The sequence below is a fragment of the Rattus norvegicus genome, chromosome 8, assembly GCF_021556685.1.
Source record: "Rattus norvegicus strain SHRSP/BbbUtx chromosome 8, alternate assembly SHRSP_T2T, whole genome shotgun sequence".
NCBI classification, from domain to species: Eukaryota; Metazoa; Chordata; class Mammalia; order Rodentia; family Muridae; genus Rattus; species Rattus norvegicus.
Window position 1 is genome coordinate 41,146,914 of NC_141541.1, and position 18,832 is coordinate 41,165,745.

Here is an 18,832-nt window from a genome sequence, read left to right on the forward strand (position 1 = left end):
ATGACATACTATCTTTTCCTTCAATGTATGATCCTGTAAATGGCAGATTCTTAATAGAATCTCCATCTTGTGGGGTATTTCAGTCCTTGTCATTCATCCTGAAATCACTTACACAGGGAATTAATCATGGACACTACTGTACATATTAACTGAACTTTTGCCCTCAACTGTCAAGGTCCTACATTCTGGATCTGGCCTCATTGTTTCTCTCGATTATATGCTTTCATCCTTGCTAGCATTTGCTTAAACGTTCCTAAAACCATCTTTCAGTTAATAAATCTTCAATTTCTCTATTCTTGGTGCAAACATGTGAGTGTTTTGTGGATTCTAGTATAGGAGTTGACTGAGAAATAGTACTATATGCTTCCACAATTTTGGAGTTTTTTCCAAAGAATTATTTTGCTTATAGAGATAGATATTCTATATACCCATACCATCTAGCAAGGCCAATACAAAATTTGGCAGAGGGATAAGGAAACTCTCACAACACATAGTGAAGCATCAGAAATGAAAGTAAAATTATGATGTTAACTAGATTCTGTAATGTTGATATGCTGGGAAACTTCAAGGCTCAGTGGTTACCATGTGGTCCATGCTCATTGTTAAGTCGTTGTACTTGAACATTAAGTAAGCCAAAGGTGCAAAATAGGGTAAAGAAAAAAAGAAGCTATAGGAAGAAAGAGAGCCTAAGCTAACTGAAAAAAAGGTATGCAAGAGCTGTCCTAACCAGAAGATCTGTACTAATTCTTGAGTTATTCCCTGTCAGGATTGAATGTTTGTTTGATTTTTCAGAGATTTTCCCCCTGTTGTTTTGAATTATTGATGCAGAAACAACAAGTTTCATTAATAAGGGCATATACAGATCTGACTTCTGCAGAAAGGGTGTCTAGAGTTTCTTTATTCTGGAGGACCATTTCTGTCAGGAGCTGAGGTGTTGTTTGTACATCTTTAGTAGAGACTGTGGTCTTCTAGGTTATGTGATAGGAAAAGTAATTGTTAATATTAATTTTTGCAACTGTGGTCATCCTTGACCAAAATAATTCTCTGAGATTATTGCAAATTTGCCCACTTCTGACCAGTTTCTGCCCAAAGCTACAGACATTTTGTTTTTCTCATATTTTCTGCTAGGGACTGAACATAGAAATTCCTTCTTTAGAGAAGTTCAGATGGAGAAAAGTTACAGGGGATGGGAACTCTTCTAAATCTCTTAAGTATGACAACATCTTAAGTTTTAGGTCTATATATAGGTCTTCGCTACACAGAAAGTAATTGCCTTTCTCTTTAAGTGTTACTCCACTGTTTGGTTTCTGAATCTAAATGAGCTGTAAGCTGTTGTAATTTACTAGGATAGAAAAGTCATAAGTTTTGAGGAATAGGATCATTCCTCTCTGATGTTTGCAGGTAATTAGAAAAAAAGCAGGGGCAGTTCAGAAATCTGCCCATGATTAGCTTACAGATCTATCCAGGCACTTGCATTAGTTTTTACCTTTCTCCTCCTACCATGCTTTTTGCCTCAGGCAAATTCTTTTCTTTCCTTTTGGAAATTTCAGACAAGACATCATACTGTATCCTTTGGTAACCTGGATTTTCTTATATAGACAAGGCTTATCAGTCACTCACAGATCTCTGTCTGTCTGCCTTAGAAGGGTTGAAATTACATTGCAGGCCACTATGCTTTTAATTATTTTCTTTCATAACTTTACTTTTTTTCTTTCAAAAAATATTTTAAACGCATAGCATATGCGTATTTTACCTAAAAGCATGTTTTGTGTAACATGTGTATACCTACTGGATTTAGTGTCCAGAAGAGAGCATATTATTCCCTGTAACTAAAATTATAGATGATTGTGAGCCACCACATGGATGCTAGGACTTGAGTAATTGTCTTTGAAAGAAAAGCTGAATAATTTCTTCAGCCGCATTAATTTAATTTTTTTCATTTAAGCTTGATAATGTATACGATGAATTTTAGGTTAAAAAAACTCCTATTACCTTGTCTGCTCCTCAAAGGCCCTCTCGAGCTCAATATTCTTTCCAAGAAATTCTCATATCTTCATCATGTTTGAGACATAAAATGCTGCTATCACATCATGGATATAGGATACAATGGAGGTTTTGCTTTTTTTCTGATTCTTTCACAGAAATCTAAAGGAGGCACCAGAAATAATCCATGATAGATTCGACTGTGTGCTTTCTCTTGAGATGATAGCATGGTAAAGGGTGCCACATCTGTCTTTCTGACCAAGTCTAACCACCATCTATGCAGACACTATTTTGTTGCATCAGTACCTCTTGCCTTCCCTCTCAGATGCAAGCTTTTCATTAAAGGCTGAGGTTGCTTGGGGAAGCTGGGACCAAATGCTATACATTTTCATTTTCACTATATATGCTAACTATTAGAGGAAGCAGTTTTTGTTAACCTATAAGAAAGCAATTATAGGAATATGAAGAACTCTCCTGTGAACCAGTAGTCTGGATGATGAGAACCTGGCTTCAGAGGCTGAAGGCTTTCAACACTTGCAGGTGACAGTGCAAAGGGATTAAGAAATGATCTCTATGAAGGACTAGACATATCATTTGTTTGATCTGGAAAAGAGAAAATGTTGAGCCTTGTTTACTAAAAAATAAAATATATAAAAATGTTTTAAATGTAAGAATTTCAAGGTGTTTACATCATTTTAATGATATGAACCTATGTACCTATTCCTGAGTCATCCATGATCTTTGTGTCTGGTTATAATGTCTAACTAGTAAGTTACACATAAATAATGCCTCAAAACATAAGTGTAAGAAGTGGAAGACTTTGCCATTAACACTGAAGTCACCTGGATGAAGGCATTGATTATCTAGGTTTACTCAACAGAGATTTTCACCATTCTTCCAGATTGTCTATTTGGAAAGTTCTGTATGTATGAAAGTAGGAGAAACTCTCATGTGCACATCACAGATCTTAAACAATTACACATGGAAGACTAATTATCCCTATCACTTCTCAATCAACCAGCTTCCTTGGGAAGCAAACCTGAGTGTAGTTTTTTAATTTTTTTCCTCATTAATTTATGTATTGAATCACTGTGCATTCTGATCACATTACCTCCTCTCAATCCCTTCCCCTACCTCCCTTGTCCTCTTCAGCACTGAGAAGGGAGTAGATCCCTCTTGGGTACTAATCCACCTTGGCACCTCAAAACACTGCAAGACTAAGCAGTTTTGCTCTCTCTGAGGCCAGACAAGGTAGCTCACTCAGGAGAACAGGATGCTCAGACAAGCAACAGAAATAGGAGCCCCTGCTCCAGTTGTTGGGGAACGTGCAAGAGGACCAAGGAGTTTAACATCAATATATGTGACCCCTCATATATGCCAGTTCTCATCTTCTCTCTGACACATATTCCTTCCAGCATCCACTTGTGATGACTATTTCATTTCATTTTCTGAGTGAGATTCAAGCATCCTACCATCAGTCCTGCTTGTTATTTAGCTTTGGGCATATGGATTATAGAGTGAATATTCTGTACTTTATGGCTTATATACAGTCATGAGTACATACAGTGCATGTACCTTTGACTCAGGTTACTCCAATCAAGATGTTTTTTTACTTCTATCCATTTGCCTGCAAAAGTCATGATGCCCTTATTTTTAATAGCTGAGTAGTGCATTGTATAAATGAACATTTTTATTAATCTATTCCGCTGAGTGACATTTTTTGTCTACTACAATTAAAGCTATGTTCATAGCAGTCTTATTTATAATAGCCAGAAGCTAGAAAGAACCCAGATGCCCTTCAACATAGGAATGGATTCAGAAACTGTGTTATACCTACACAATAGAGTACTACTCAGTAATCAAAAGCAATGACTTCATGAAATTCATAGGCAAATGGAATGAAGTAGAAAATTTCATCCTGAGTGAGGTAGCCTATTCACAGAAAAACACACATTGTATGTACCCATCGATAAGTGGATATTAGCACAAAAGCTCGAATTACCCAAGATGTAATGCACAGACCAAAGCTCAAGAAGAAGGAAAACCAAAATGTGGATGCTTCCACTCCTTCTTAAAAGGATGAAAATATCCATAGGAGGAAATATGGAGGCAAAGTTTAGAGCAAAGACTTCAGGAAAGTCCATTCAGAGCCTGCCCGACATGTGGTCCCTATATATACAGCCACCAAAACTAGATAAATTTCATGAAGCTAAGAAGTGCATGCTGACAGGACCAGATATAGACATTTCCTGAAAGACAAAACCAGAGCATGTAAAATACAGAGGTGAACACTAGCAGGAAAGGAGGAATTAGAGAAAGGATTCAAAGAGCTGAAGGGCCTTGCAACCCCATAAGAACAACAATGCCAACCAACCAGAGCTTCCAGGGACTAAATCACTAGGGAAAGACTATACATGAACTGACCTATGGCTCCAACTGCATATAAAACAGACAATAGTCTTGTTGGAGCACCAGAGGAAGGGGAAGCCCTTTGTCCTGCCAAGGTTGGACCCCCAGTGCAGGGGAATGTCAAGTGGATTTGTAATGGGGGTGAATGGGTGGGAGTACCTTCATGGAGAAGGGAGAGGGGATAGGGGGCTTATAGACAAGAAACTGGGAAAGGGAATGTCATTTGAAATGTAAGTAAAGAACTATATCCAATAAAAATGAATAAATTAATTAATGAAAAAAGTATTGAACAATTGACTGCAAGCTAGGTCACTACATCTACACATGTCCAAAAGAGCCAAATAGTATTCATTGCTAGTCAAGGTAAAGGAAATAATTTTTTAAATTTTTATTAGATATATTTAATTACTTACATTTCAAAGATTATTGCCCTTCCTGTTTCCTATTCATAAACCCCCATGCATTCCCCTCTCCTTCACCCATATGGGTATTCCCCCTATACATCCCCCATATTGTCTCCTCTTTATTCCCCTGCACCGGGGGTCCAACCTTGCAAGGACCAAGAGCTTCTCCTTCCCCTGGTGCCCCAACAAGTCTATTCTCTGCTACATAAGCAGTTGGAGCCCTGGGTCAGTCCATGTATAGTTTTTCCCTAGTGGTTTAGTCCCTGGAAGCTCTGGTTGTTGGCATTCTTATGTTTTATAGGGTTGCAAGCTCCTTCAAATCTTTCAATACTTCCTCTAATTCCCCCTTAAGAGGGTCCTATTCTCAGTTCGGTGGTTTGCTGCTAGCAATGACATGGTCTGGATGTATTTCAGAAGAGATCTATATCCGGTCCCTTTCAGCATGAATTTTCTAATTTCATAAATCTTAATTAGTTTTGAAGGCTGTATACATATATTGGCCACATGTGGGTCACGCTCTGAATGTCCATTCCTTGAGTCGCTGCTCTAAACATTGCTTCCATATCCCCTCCTGTGGATTTCTTCCCCCCCCCCTTTAAGAAGGAGTGGGAGCATCTGCATTTTGGTCATCCTTCTTCTTCAGCTTCCTGTGGCCTGTGGATTGGCTTCTTGGGTAATTCATGATTTTAGGCTAATATCCACTTATCAATGAGTTCATATCAATTGTGTTTTTCTGTGATTGAGTAACGTCACTCAGGATATTTTCTAGTTCCATCCATTTGCCTATGAATTTCATGAAGTCATTATTTTTGATAGCTGAGTAGTAAACCATTGTGTAGATGTAACACATTTTTTAAATCCATTCCTCTGTTGAAGGGCATCTGGATTCTTTCCAGCTTCTGGCTATTATAAATAAGGCTGCTATGAACATAATGGAGCATGTGTCTTTGTTTTATGTTGGAGCATCTTTTGGGTATATGCCAAGAGTGGTATAGCTGTGACCTCAGTTAGTGGAATGTCCAAATTTACCAGTTTGCAATTCCACTAATAACAGAGGAATGTTCCTCTTTCTCCACATCCTGGCCAGCATCTGCTGACACCTGAGTTTTTCATCTTAGCCATTCTGACTGGTGTGAGGTGGAGTCTCAGGGTTGTTTTGATTTGAATTTCCCTGATGACTAAGGATGTTGAACATTTCTTTAGGTGCTTTTTGGCCATTCGAAAAGTACATAATTTATATACTGTTTTATGATGGTTAATCCTCATTGTAAACTTGACAAGATTTAGAAATACTTGAGAAATACACTTATAGCACCTTCATAGTGTGTAGGAGGGAATTTCCATGCATATTTAATGAAGGAAGTACACTTGAAATATACACAACTCTATGCCACGTGATGGATTCTTAGTATGAACAAAAATGGAATAATAAAGCAAACAAGAAAGCTGAGCACTGGCATCCATTTTTGTGCTTCCTGACTATGAAAAGAACATAACTATTACTTCACATTCCACCCACCATGCATATCCTGTCAGGACGGGCAATATCCACTTTAGTTGTAAGCCTTTCCTTACTAAAGGTGTTTTTGTCTGGTCTGTGGTAACATGGCAGGATATAAAATATAGAAAGGTACCCAATACAAGTTTCTGCCTACTGTGAATCACATTGAACAACAAGAAGGCAAAAATTCAAATTGTACCACTTTATTTGGGGTACTATCCGGTTCTCAGAAATATTTACAGAATTTTTTCTTGTAATCATACCAAGATTATAATAATCTAACTATCCTTAATATAGGAACTGTATAAATTGTGTAGAAATCACACAATAAAATAATGTTCAGAAATATGAAGAATGCACATTCATGTAGTAAGATATGATAATCTCGAATTGAGCTATGAGTATATTGTAAACACACAGCAGTGACACTAATTGGGCTTGAAATGCAGCTCAGGCAGCAAAGTGCTTGCTTGGATGTAATTTGATTCCCAAGTAACATACACAAACCAGTAAACCAAACCCTATGTGGTGGGGTTAGAATTCAAGTCAATAGTAGAAAGCTTCTCTACTATTGACTTGATTGAGGTCCAAGATTGAGGTCATGGGTTAAAGCCCAATGTTAGAATAAACAAAGGATACAGGATAAGTACTGTAAGAATTAAAAATATATAACTAAGAAATTTGGCAAGATTCTTCTGAATCTTCAGGCAGAAATCTTTTACTGTGTTCCTGGAATAAGGCAGTACCACTGGAGATGTGCAAACTATAACTGACAATTGGATTTGGTGTAAATATTCACTAGTTTCAGATAGTCCCAGGTATGAAACATAAATCTCAGAAAGTGGGTAAAGACCATACATTGGAAGATAAAAATCTCCTTCAGAATATGTAGAGTTGAAACCCTGTTTCCAACTGCTGGGAGGCCACAGATGTGTTCCTTACAACTAAGTACCAACCTCAATCCCTCTGTTTTTGCCAGCCACTGGACTGGAATGTAGGGGCAGATATGGAAGATTCCAAACTGGAACATCATTTGCCTCTCTCTCTCTCTCTCTCTCTCTCTCTCTCTCTCTCTCTCTCTCTCTGTGTGTGTGTGTGTGTGTGTGTGTGTGTGTAACACACTGCAATGGACATTTTGGGAAGAGCAGCTGTAAATCTATAGAAATCTGTCCTCATCTTCTATATTTTGGGTGCCAGTAATATAACTCCCGTCATTAGGCTTTATATCCCAAAGTTTTACACACTAAGCAAACCACCAGCTACCTAATTATCTGATTTAAAATTTGAAAGCTGAGATGACTCAGGGTATAAGGGACCAAGTGCCAAGCCAGACTACTGACCTCAAACTTCAGACCCAACGTGGTACAAAGAGATCATGGAGCTCAAACGTTGTTTAGAACATCTATACATCTGTCATTTCATGTGAATAATCTGAACACAAACACAGAGGCTGACACCCATCCACATATTAATAAAAGTGAAAATTTTTAAATTGAATTTTTAAATGGCTGAGAAGCACTTAAAGTAATGTTCAACATCATCCTTGGTCATCAGGGAACTGAAAATCAAAGCAACCCTGAAGTCCCATTTTATACCAATTAAAATGGGAAAGACCAAAAGCTCAGGTGACAGCATATGCTGGTAAAGATATGAACAGAGAGAAATACTTCTCCACTGCTGGTTGAATTGTGAATTAGTACAAACAATCTGAAAATTAAGCTGGCTTTTCCTGAGAAAATTGGAAATAGTTCTATCTCAAAACCCAGCCTTACCACTCCTGGACATATATGGAAACAATGCTCTACCATACCACAAAAACATGTGTTCCACTATGTCAAGACAGCCTTATTCATAATAGCCAGTAACTGGAAACAACCCAGTTGGACCCGAACCAAAGAATGGATACAGAAAATGTGATTCATTTACACTATAGAATATCATTCAGCTATTAAAAATGAGAATATCATAAATTTTTAGGTAAAGGGGTGGATCTAGAAAATATCGTCCTGAATGAGCTATACAAAATGACATGCATGGCATATACACACTGATAAGTGGATATTAGCCATAAAGTACAGGATACCCATCATACAACCCAGAGATTGAAAGAAGTTTTTCAAGAAGAAAGGCCCAAGTGAGGGTGCTTCAATGCCACTTGGAAAGGGGAACACAATACTCATGGGAGGTAGATGGAGAAAACTACCTGAGTGGAAAGGGGGGCACATGATCATATATTGGAGAGAGCTCAGAGAAGCCCAGAGGGTCAGGAGAAAGAAGGGAAATATATAGCTGCCAGGGGTAGGGAGGGTGAATGGGAAGAACCTCTAGAATGTTCTAGATACCTGGGATGTGAAAGGCACCCAGGAATCAATGTGGGTGACCCTAGCCTAAATGCACAACATAGGGAGATGGAGAGTCCATACTGAAGAGTCCAGCTTATGTAATTCAAAGGAGCCCCCAGTAGAGGGATGGAATACCAACCCATTTTCAAATTTGTGGCCCAGAATTGTTCCTCTCAATGAGAAATGCATGGACAGAAATGGACCCAAGAGTGAAGGAATGACTGGTCTGTGACTGGTGCAACATGTGATTTTGGAGCCTAGCATGGTTGTCCTCTGATAGGTTGTACATCCACCTGACTAAGACATATGGAGAAACTTACAGCCAACCAATGGTCTGAGGTAAGCAACCCCTATGGAAGAATTAGGGAAAAGATTTAAGGGGCCATAGGGGATGGCAACCCCAATAGGAAGTGAAACAATGTCAACTAACCTGGACTCCAGGATACTACTAGAGTCTATACCACCAACCAAAGACCATACATGTGCTGTTCTGAGAATCTTGAAAAATATGTAGCAGAAAACCTACTCTCTTGCCTGGCCCCAGTGGAAGAAGATGTACCTAATCCTGTAGAGACTTGATGTCCCAGAGTAAGAGATGCCATGGTTTGGGGAACATTTTCTCTGAAATACAGAAGAGGGTGGATAGGGTAAAGAACCCTGAAAGGGGGGACAGGGAGGAGTAGCAACAGTATGGATGTAAATAAATAAATTAATTTCAAAAAATAATTTAAACAGCATATAGTTCAAATTAAAATTTTTAAAGCCTTCAATTTATTACAGATCATGCAAAAACATATGATGATATACATTTAGTCAGAAAACATGATGTAGAAATCATAGTGAATTCTCCAGATATGGTCATTAGACAATTCTTTCCAGCATGCTCCAGGGTTAAGACTCAATAAATAGCACTGAAAAAAAGTTATAATGATATCACTATTTGTAAATATATGACTTTAAAATTTACAATATATAAAAAATTTATTATGACCTATTCAAAAATTTAGAAGGCAACAAATATATACTGTATATGTAATAGTGTAAGCAAGCTATGTTGCTATAAGATTATAAAAAATGATACTGTCTTTTACTCCACACTACATCCTCCACCACAGTGCCCCAAGATATCTGGTAGATATCCTCATCTCAGTCAGCAAACCCTCTAACCTGCTTTGTTCTATTCCATATCACACTGCTGATGACTTGTCTCTGAGACTGTCAATAATCTCTTTACTCATCTAGTTCCAAGGCAGGTTGCACCATGCCCAAAATATATATCCCAATTCTGTGGCAGCCTAGTTTCACCAGCCACCACATACTCTTCTGAAGTTAAATCACCATATGAAAGAACACACAATACCATAACCTCTGATGAAATTGATAAGATTGAAGAAATTGCCCACCTAGTCATCAAAAGCCCTGTACATATCAATCTCTTACGTATATTCCTAACACCCTGTAAATATGCAGAGAGGAATCTTAACATCAGCCTCCATGTTCTCTCTGCTACTTCCTCTCCTGCCTCGCACCAGTCTCCTCTCTAAAAAACTTCTCCCACTTATCTTTCCTTCTATTCCAATGATATGCCTTGTTCTATCTTGTACCTGCCTTTGCCTGTATGACATATTACAAAGCTATTTCTTGGCAGAGTGTCATGGAATTCCTAGAAATTTCATTTGTTTACAATATTGTCTGCACATTTTAGGTTGTCCAAAAATGTAAATGTACTGGTACAAATAGAAAAGTAAAGAAAAAATTGAAATAGAACTGACTTCAAAATCTATGGAATTATTAGGAATAAATCTAAAAAATTAGAAATTTTTGAAGGATAAAGAAGTACATGTGCATGTGACCACCCTGGGGAAATGAACTCTGGAAAGGGAGCGCTCTCAGTCTGTGATATCTGAATCTAGTCACTACATGGAACTGAGAATGTCTGTTATATCACATTCAAATCTGTCTGTGCCTGTGAGATCATTTCTAGAGATGCGGTAGATATATCTGACCTAACCTCTTGATGTAATATAATAATGAATTTGAAAATTGAATAGATTATTGATAGATCTATATCTTGCTTGGTGGATATAAGCCACTTAGGGTAAACCCATAGTGGTTGAATCTTGTAATCATCCCTTCCTATTTTACCCTGGTTCCATAAGGCCAAGAGTTGAACATCTCTGTTCCAAAATAGCCTAACATTATAAGGTAGAAACTATCTCAAATCATGAGCTTAATAAATTTTTTCTCTCAAACATCATTTTGTTAAAATCACAGGAAAGAAACACTTCCTAAAATATCCTCTTATGTGTATGGGTTAGATTGAAGACAGGGAAGTTATATTTATCTGGCCACCCTGTCAGATACAGAATCTTCATAGAGGATGGGTCTCAGGACTGGACTGTCATATTCAATACTTTTCAAAAATCAGTGCTCAGTGCCCAGTGCTGTGTGAAACAGTCAGAATGTGTATGTTGAATAAGTACAGAAAAAGTAGAACAAGCAACTTGTGCCGTGCATCTATTGTGTTGGAGGGACAGAGGGGAAAAAGGAAGGAAATCATGATGTGAGAATGAGGGAGTGCCAGGGCCGGTGGGAAGCAGAGAACTTCACTCCAGCCTGTTGGACTTTTGAAACATCAACAAATCATGCTGACCAGGGCTATGAGGTTACAGGAGCACAGTAGAGACTCACCTAAAATCTTTCAGTACAATTAAGTATCAGGTATATGCTCTATTGCAGAAAGAGCTGCCTGAGCAGCAGTTTGTTGTTACTGTCCGACTTCCATGCTCAATAGTCCCACTGAAGCACTCAGCACACTTCTGTCTTCCATAGTCAAATTTTCCATCTATAGAAGAACAAATTCAAGAGGCAAAAATGTGAATATCAGTGGAAAGAGTGGTTGAGTCAGTAAAGGCTCAGATGGAAAGTACTTTAGAAATAAAAGCATAACTGAGGTGGGCTCACTGGGACATGATCCTTCAACCATTAATCTACCCCACAGGTGGGATGTCATTTCCAAGAGTGTTGAATGGAATTTTAGAATCCAATCCCTACAGTACTAGACAATATTAACCCAGAATTTCCCTGAGGATCAACCAGACATCTTTCAAAACATTTTTTCATCATTTGTTTGTTGGTCTGACTATCGGTCGGTGGGATCCATTAAGAGAAGCAAAAGGGCTTTTCCCTCCTTGCCATCAGTATCCTGGTGATGGGTTAATCACTGCAGGGCAAGCAAGATTACTTTCAGAGCTCCTAGAGCTTACATACCTTTATAGATTACAACTGTGGCACAAATCTCATCAGGTTTAGTCTGGCATATAAGTCTTCCAGTCACACAATTCCCTTCAGAACTGTACCTATTACACAGGAAACACTGCAAAGCTGAAATACAAAAGCCAATGTAAGTCACTCATTCAGGATCCAAATTCAAGCACCAATTGTAGCTGAGCTAGTGGCTCTGGTGAATTAATAAGCAATACCCAAGAAAAGATCTGGCTGTATGCTGAGATAACACATTCATGAAGGTTCGTGACTACAGGACTCCTCAAAGGAAATGTTGGAAAATCAATGCAACCTCATACCATGAGAATAGACCAAGTTATCAGAATGAAAAATAGAAGTTCTGATGTGGGGTCCCTAATGCACCATACAGAATGATGATTCTGAAGCATCTAAAAGAGAGAGAGGTGGCAGAAAGGGACAATAGTCTGACATTATTGGGCAGGATTGTATTCAAGGCACAAACAACAAGGGAATGCATCTCTGATACAGGAAATCCTCATGGCAATCCATTTTAAAGTTAGTATTCTATCATACTGGATTGGATGAACCAATATTTTCATTGTTTTCACCCTGGTAATGAATATCATTTCCCACTTACAATCCAAATATAAGCCAATTTGTATGTAAACTTGAGGAAATGAACATGTTTAAGCACTACAGAGAACAGACATGAAGAGAGGTGGAAAGGAGAAAGAGAGAGAGAGATTATGACATGGAACAGGAGAAAGTATAAAGAGAAGGACAGGAAAGTATCTTTGAGTGTGCACAGCTGAAGCAAGGCGAGGAAGTGGGTATGTATATCAGAATGAAGCAGGGTCAGTTCTAATGTTATCTGATTTCATGCTACTCACATCCCCTAATCTGTAGAATCAGTGTGTCTGCCCATCAGTGCCAACCATTACCATGTGCCAGGACGTTACCTTGAAGGGAGATCACCATCAAAGACACGCCCAGTAGAGGAAACAAGATATGCTTTCCCATCGCAGTGTGATTGATCTTCAGACCAGAAATCAACAGAGGAGAGGACAGAGTGCACAGGACCCTTATTAGGAAGGCAGGTTAATATTGTAGCCTAGGTTAGGATGAACAGCCAATTGGATACCAGGAAATGGACTGAGCATACAGCCAGAGTGGAGCACAGATTTTTACTAACTTTATGGTCCTAAAATTATCATCTGTAATGCTTGCATTTAGGGAAAACTTAAATTCAAGAAAAACCGAGTCAGAGATAATCTTTCCCTTGGTGCTTCCAGATCTTTTCAGGAACCTGCAGTGCAATCTACTGGCCAGAAGGAAAATTGCCTTCAGGTACTTTTTTTGTGTGGAAGTATGTTAAGTTATATCTTGAGCACTGGTGACTTTTGAAACTCTAGATAAGGCCTGAGACTCCGAATATCCAAGCAAATATTCTCTCCCCTTTTAGAATACTAAATTGAAGTATGTTATTCTCTTTTTAATAACAACAACCAAATGCTCAAAACCAAAAAACTGATAATCTATATATCTTTCTGTGTTTAATCACTGCATCTCGGTACTCAAAGTTTTATCTCTTGCTGCACTTGCCACAAAAACTTTCAAATAGGTACACATGGCTCTGAGATTCAATCCTGTGATCTGATGGACAATACATTGGAAGCATGATATGCACTCTACTCTGAATTTCTATGTAGAAGAAAACTACTTGTTTCAACTTAATATATCAAACTTAAATTTCTGTGTTCATGGGAATGGGATATATGCCTACATATGACTTTCATAGTTAAATAAAAAAGTTGTAAAACAAATAGCACATTTATGTTTGTCTTCCAGAGTCATTCTCCTAATAGAGGATATGAAAAAATGAAAATTAAAGATATTTGGGAAAAGTGTGAGAAAGGAAAACAGCCCTTCATTGAGGGTCTGGTTTTCCTGTACTGTTGATGATTCAGTAAGCTTCAGGAATCATGGATAAAGTCTTAAGAGATAATAGATTTCCTTAACACATATCTGATGCCCTAGTTAGACTTTATTGCCAACCTGGCATACCCTAGTAAAGGGAATATTAATTGAAAAATTGCCTGAATCCTATTAGTCTATGATTGTGACTGTGAGTTGTTGTTGTTGGCCAGTTGAGGCACAGTATTACATATGCAGTATCAGCATTAGGCAGTAATAATCTATCTGAGAGAAATGAGCAAGTCAAACAAGAACAATGTGCCTCTATGATTTCTGTTTCAGTTCTTGAGCCCTTGCTCTTAAGTCCTTCAAGAATTACCATGGCCTGGAAATGTAAGCGAAAAATAAGCCTTGACCTCTTTCAAGTTGCATTTGGTGATAGTGTTTGTCATAGTAACAGAAAAAAAAATGTTGGAAAACATAGGAAAGATTATAAATTAACTTCATTTTTTACCACCCAAATGATACATTACATTGAGTTTCTCATATTTACCTTTAATTTTTATAGTCATAAATCCTCCTGACATCTTTGTTTTATATGAAATTTTTCTAAACATTTAACATTGTAGTAAACTGTAGTGTGAACAATGTTTAAAGGTATATGGTTCCACTTTTGAGAAATAATATCCTCAAATAATTCATTTTAAATACAGTTTACACAGACACTCCCTTAAGGAGCCCATTTTTACACATTTGTATTGTGAAAACACAGGCTTTCTGTTTTAAAATGTGCAAAAAGAAAATGTTAGAACATGATTCATGCCTCTGCTTGTCTTCCTTCCCATGCTTCTCTGTAAACTAAGACTGTAACAGGATTATCAAAAATATGTGATTGCATTTCTCTATTTCTCTTGGGTGGGTGGAGTAAGCAGTTTGGAGGGCCTCCTGGAAATTAGGTTTTAGCTATAGCCAAACTTCCTCCCCTCCAGAAAACATTATACATTTTCAAATTTTAATCTATCTATCTGAATTATGAACACCCAAACACAAGTGCCCGCAAGCAAACACACACGCACAATGAGAGAGGGGAAAAGGGGAAAGGGAGGGAGAGAGGGAGGGGGATGGAGACAGAGAGGGAGAGGAACAGAGACAGAGACAGAGACAGAAACAGAGACAGAGACAGAGGCAGATTGTGCCAAAAGGAAAGGTTGGATAAAGACGGAAATCTCATTAGATTACAGTATAGGACTAAGTGGAACTTTGTCCAAGTCTTTTCCTGAGAGAATTTCTTTGTCAAAAACCTAACTTAGAGTCAGTGTTATATATTTATTGTATATTTTTATTTAAATTTCAAATGTTAAACCCTTACCTGATTTCCCATCCATAAGCCCCTTATACCATCTGCTTCCCCTTACTTCTATAATGGTGTTCCCCTCTCCAAAGCCCCCTGCTTCCAGCCTCGCTGCCCTGATATTCAAAAGCACTATGGATCCAGTATTAGCAGAACCAAGGACTTCTCCTCCCATTGGTGCTCAACAAGGCCATCCTCTGATAGATATGCACTATCCTCTGATAGATAACCACTACCCAGTATACACATGGACAGGCCCATGTGTAGTGGTTTAGTCCCTGTGAACTCTGGTTGGTTCGAATTGTTATTCTTATGGGGTTGCAAGCTCCTTCAATACTTTCTCTAACACTTCCAATGGGGACCCTAATCGCTTTTCAATGTTTTGATGCTAGCATTTGCCTCTGTACTTGTCACACTGGCTGAACCTCTTAGGTGACAGCTATATCATGATCTTGTCAGCATGCACTTCTTGGCATCAGCAACATTGACCAGGTTTGGTGAATGTATATATATAAGCGCTGGATCTCCAGGTGGGACAGGCTCTGAATGGCCATTACTGCAGTCTCTACTACAATCTTTGTCTCCATATCTCCTCCTAGGAATACTTTTTCCCCCTTTTATGAAAAAGTGAAACATCCATATTATGTTAGGCCTTCTTGAGCTTCATATGGTCTGTGGACTGTATCTTGGGAAAATTGAGCTGTTTGGCTAATATCCACTTATCAGTGGGTGCATACCATATGTGACTTTTGTGATTGGGTTATCTCACACAGGATTATATTCTCTATTCCATCCATTTACCTATGAATTTCATGAAGTTGTTGCTTTTAATAGCTGAGTTGTACTCCATTGTATAGATGTACAATATTTTCTATGTCCACTCCTCTGTAGAAGTGACTCTGAGTTTTTTCCAGCATCTGGCTATTATAAATAAGGTTTCTTTGAACATCGGTGATCATGTGTCCCTGTTATATGATGGAACATCATTTGGATATATGCCAAGGAGTGGTATAACTGAGTCCTGAGGTAGTACTATATCCAATTTTCTGAGGAAACACCAGACTGATTTCCAGAGTGGTTGTATAGCTTACAATCCTACCAACAATGGAGGAGTTTTCCTCTTTCTAGACATCTGTACCAGCCTCTGTTGTAACCTGAGTTTTTCATCTTAGCCACTGTGACTGGCATGAGGTGGACTCTCAGGGTTGTTTTGATTTGAATTTCCATGATGACTAAGGATGTTGAACATTAATTTAGGTACTTTTCAGTCACTCAATATGCCTAGATGAATATTCTTTGTTTGGGTCTATACCACATCTTTTAATAGAGTCATTTGAATCTTGGGATTCTAACTTCCTTTGTTCTTTGTATATATTGATATTAGCCCTCTATCACATGTAGGATGTGTAAAGATCTTTTTCCTGTCTTTTACTTGCCATTTTATCCTATTGACAGTGTCCTTTGTCTTACAGAAAGTTTGCAATTTTGTGCGGTCCCATTTATCGATACTTGATCTTAGAGCACAAGTTATTGGTGTTCTGTTTAGGAAAGTTTCCCCAGTGTCCATGAGTTCACGTCTCATCCCCACTTTACTTCTATGAGTTTGAGTGTATCTTGTTTTATGTGGAAGTCCTTGATGCAATTGGACCTATGCTTTGTGCATGGAAATAAGAATGAATTGATCTGCATTCTCCAACATACTGACCTACAGTTAAAACAGTACCATTTGTTGAAAATGCTATCTTTCCAGCTTCTGGCTATTATAAATAAGGCTACTATGAACATAGTGGAGCATGTGTCTTTGTTGTATGTTGGAGCATCTTTGTTTATTTTCCCAAGAGAGTTATAGCTCTGTCCTCAGGTAGTGGAATGTCCAATTTTCTGAGGAAACTCCAGACTGATTTCCAGAGTGGTTGTACAAGTTTGCAATCCCCCCAACAATAGAGGAGTGTTCCTCTTGCTCCATATCCTTGCCAGCATCTGCTGTCACCCGAGTTTTTTATCTTAGCCATTTTGACTGGCGAGCATTGGAATCTCAGGGTTGTTTTGATTTGCATCCCTGATGGCTAAGGATGTTGAATATTTCTTTAGGTGCTTTTGGTCAATTCGATATTCCTCAGTTGAGAATGTTTTGTTTATCTCTGTACCTCATTTTAATGGAGTTATTTGGTTCCCTGGAGTCTAATTTTTTGCGTTCTTTGTATATTTTGGATATTAGCCCTCTATCTGTTGTGGGATTGGTAAAGATCTTTTCCCAATCTATTGGTTGCTGTTTTGTCATAATGACAGGGTCTTTTGCCTTAAAGAATCTTTGCAGTTTTCTGAGGTCCCATTTGTCTATTCTTGATCTTAGAGAATATGCCATTGGTGTTTTCTTCAGGAAATTTTCCCAGTGTCTATGTGTTCAAGACTCATCCCCACTCTTTCTTCTATTAATTTGAGTGTATCTGGTTTGATTTGGAGGTCCTTTATCCATTTGGACCGAAGCTTTGTACATGGTGATTAGAATGGATTGATTCACAGTCTTCTACATGCACACCTCCAGTTGAAGCAACACCATTTGTTGAAAATGTTATCTTTCTTCAACTGGATGGTTTTAGCTCCTATGTCATATATCAAGTGACCATAGGTGTGTGGGTTCATTTCTGGGTCTTCAATTCTGTTCCACTGACCTATCTGCCTGTTTCTGTACCAACACCTTACAGTTTTTATAACTACTGCTCTGTAATACGGCCTGTAGTTAGGGATGGCCATTTTTACTATATTAATCCTGCCAATCCATGAGCAAAACAGTCTTTCAATTTCACTTCATACCAGTCAGAATGGCTAAGAGCAAAAGCTCAAGTGACAACAGATGCTGACAAGGATGTGGAGAAAGAGTAACACTCCTCCACTGTTGGTGTACACCACTCTGGAGATCAGTCTGGAAGTTCCTCAGAAAATTGAACATTACACTACCTGAGGACTCAGCTGTACCTCTCCTGGGCATAAAACCAAGAGATACTCCAAAATACAACAAAGACACATGCTCCACTATGTTCATCATATCCTTATTTATAATAACCAGAAGCTGGAAAGCACCTAGATGCCCTTCAACAGAGTAATGAATTTTAAAAAAAAAGTGGTACATCTACACAATGGAGTAATATTCAGTTTTCAAGAATAACGACTTCATGAAATTCATAGGCAAACGGAATGAACTAGAAAATATCATCCTAGTGAGGTAACCCAAGCACAGGAAAACACACTCGGTATGCACTCATTGATAAGTGGATATTAGACCAAAAGCTCTAATTACCCAAGATGAAATTGACAGACCACAGGAAGCTCAAGAAGAAGGATGACCAAAATGCGGATGCTCCCACTCCTTCTTGACAGGGGAAGTATTGAAAGAGCTGAAGGGCCTTGCAACCCCATAATAACAACAATGCCAACCAACCAGAGCTTACAGGGACTAAACTGTTGGGAGCGATGCCATTAAAACCCTCCATTATTAATGTTATTGTTATGATTAGATTTATGTACGACTGGGTTCATGGAAAATCCCCAGCCAGCTGCAGAACAATATACATCCTGGTGGTCAGGATGAATAATGATATGATAAATTTCTGACCTTGCTGAGAAATACTTCTTATGTCAAGATACCCAATGTGATTACCTGTAACTTTTCTGAAAAACCAAC

The 18,832-nt window shown here is 38.3% G+C and overlaps 2 protein-coding genes across 16 annotated transcripts in view; one reads left to right on the forward strand and one right to left on the reverse strand.

The window, feature by feature from the left end:
• Positions 1 to 9,387: 9,387 nt before the first annotated feature.
• LOC148004033 (urinary protein 3-like) lies at positions 9,388 to 13,118 on the reverse strand. Its single transcript, XM_087564024.1, has 4 exons — positions 12,845 to 13,118; positions 11,910 to 12,023; positions 11,331 to 11,484; positions 9,388 to 9,550 (listed from the first exon to the last, which is right to left on the reverse strand). The coding sequence occupies exons 1-3, from the start codon at positions 12,903 to 12,905 to the stop codon at positions 11,357 to 11,359; spliced, it is 303 nt and encodes a 100-aa protein (XP_087420150.1). The 5' UTR covers positions 12,906 to 13,118; the 3' UTR covers positions 9,388 to 9,550; positions 11,331 to 11,356.
• The window catches only part of LOC148004034 (LINE-1 retrotransposable element ORF2 protein-like), a 151,590-nt gene continuing 145,682 nt past the window's right edge, over positions 12,925 to 18,832 (forward strand). For 2 of the 15 annotated variants that reach the window (XM_087564018.1, XM_087564020.1), the window contains exon 1: positions 13,095 to 13,232. The gene's annotated coding sequence lies outside the window, so the exon portion shown is untranslated. Of the gene's footprint in view, positions 13,233 to 18,832 lie in introns of all 15 variants that reach the window. The other 13 variants (XR_015627138.1, XM_087564021.1, XR_015627139.1 and 10 more) reach the window with 10 other exon arrangements.

What these genes read in the sequence shown, in the direction of transcription:
- LOC148004033 (XM_087564024.1), bottom strand. Translation starts at nt 12,905, where the DNA reads ATGGGAAAGCATATCTTGTTTCCTCTACTGGGCGTGTCTTTGATGGTG. An exon ending in GATGGTGATCTCCCTTCAAG is followed by an intron (nt 12,024 to 12,844) that starts GTAACGTCCTGG and finishes TTTGTATTTCAG; the next exon opens with CTTTGCAGTGTTTCCTGTGT. An exon ending in CACAGTTGTAATCTATAAAG is followed by an intron (nt 11,485 to 11,909) that starts GTATGTAAGCTC and finishes GTTCTTCTATAG; the next exon opens with ATGGAAAATTTGACTATGGA.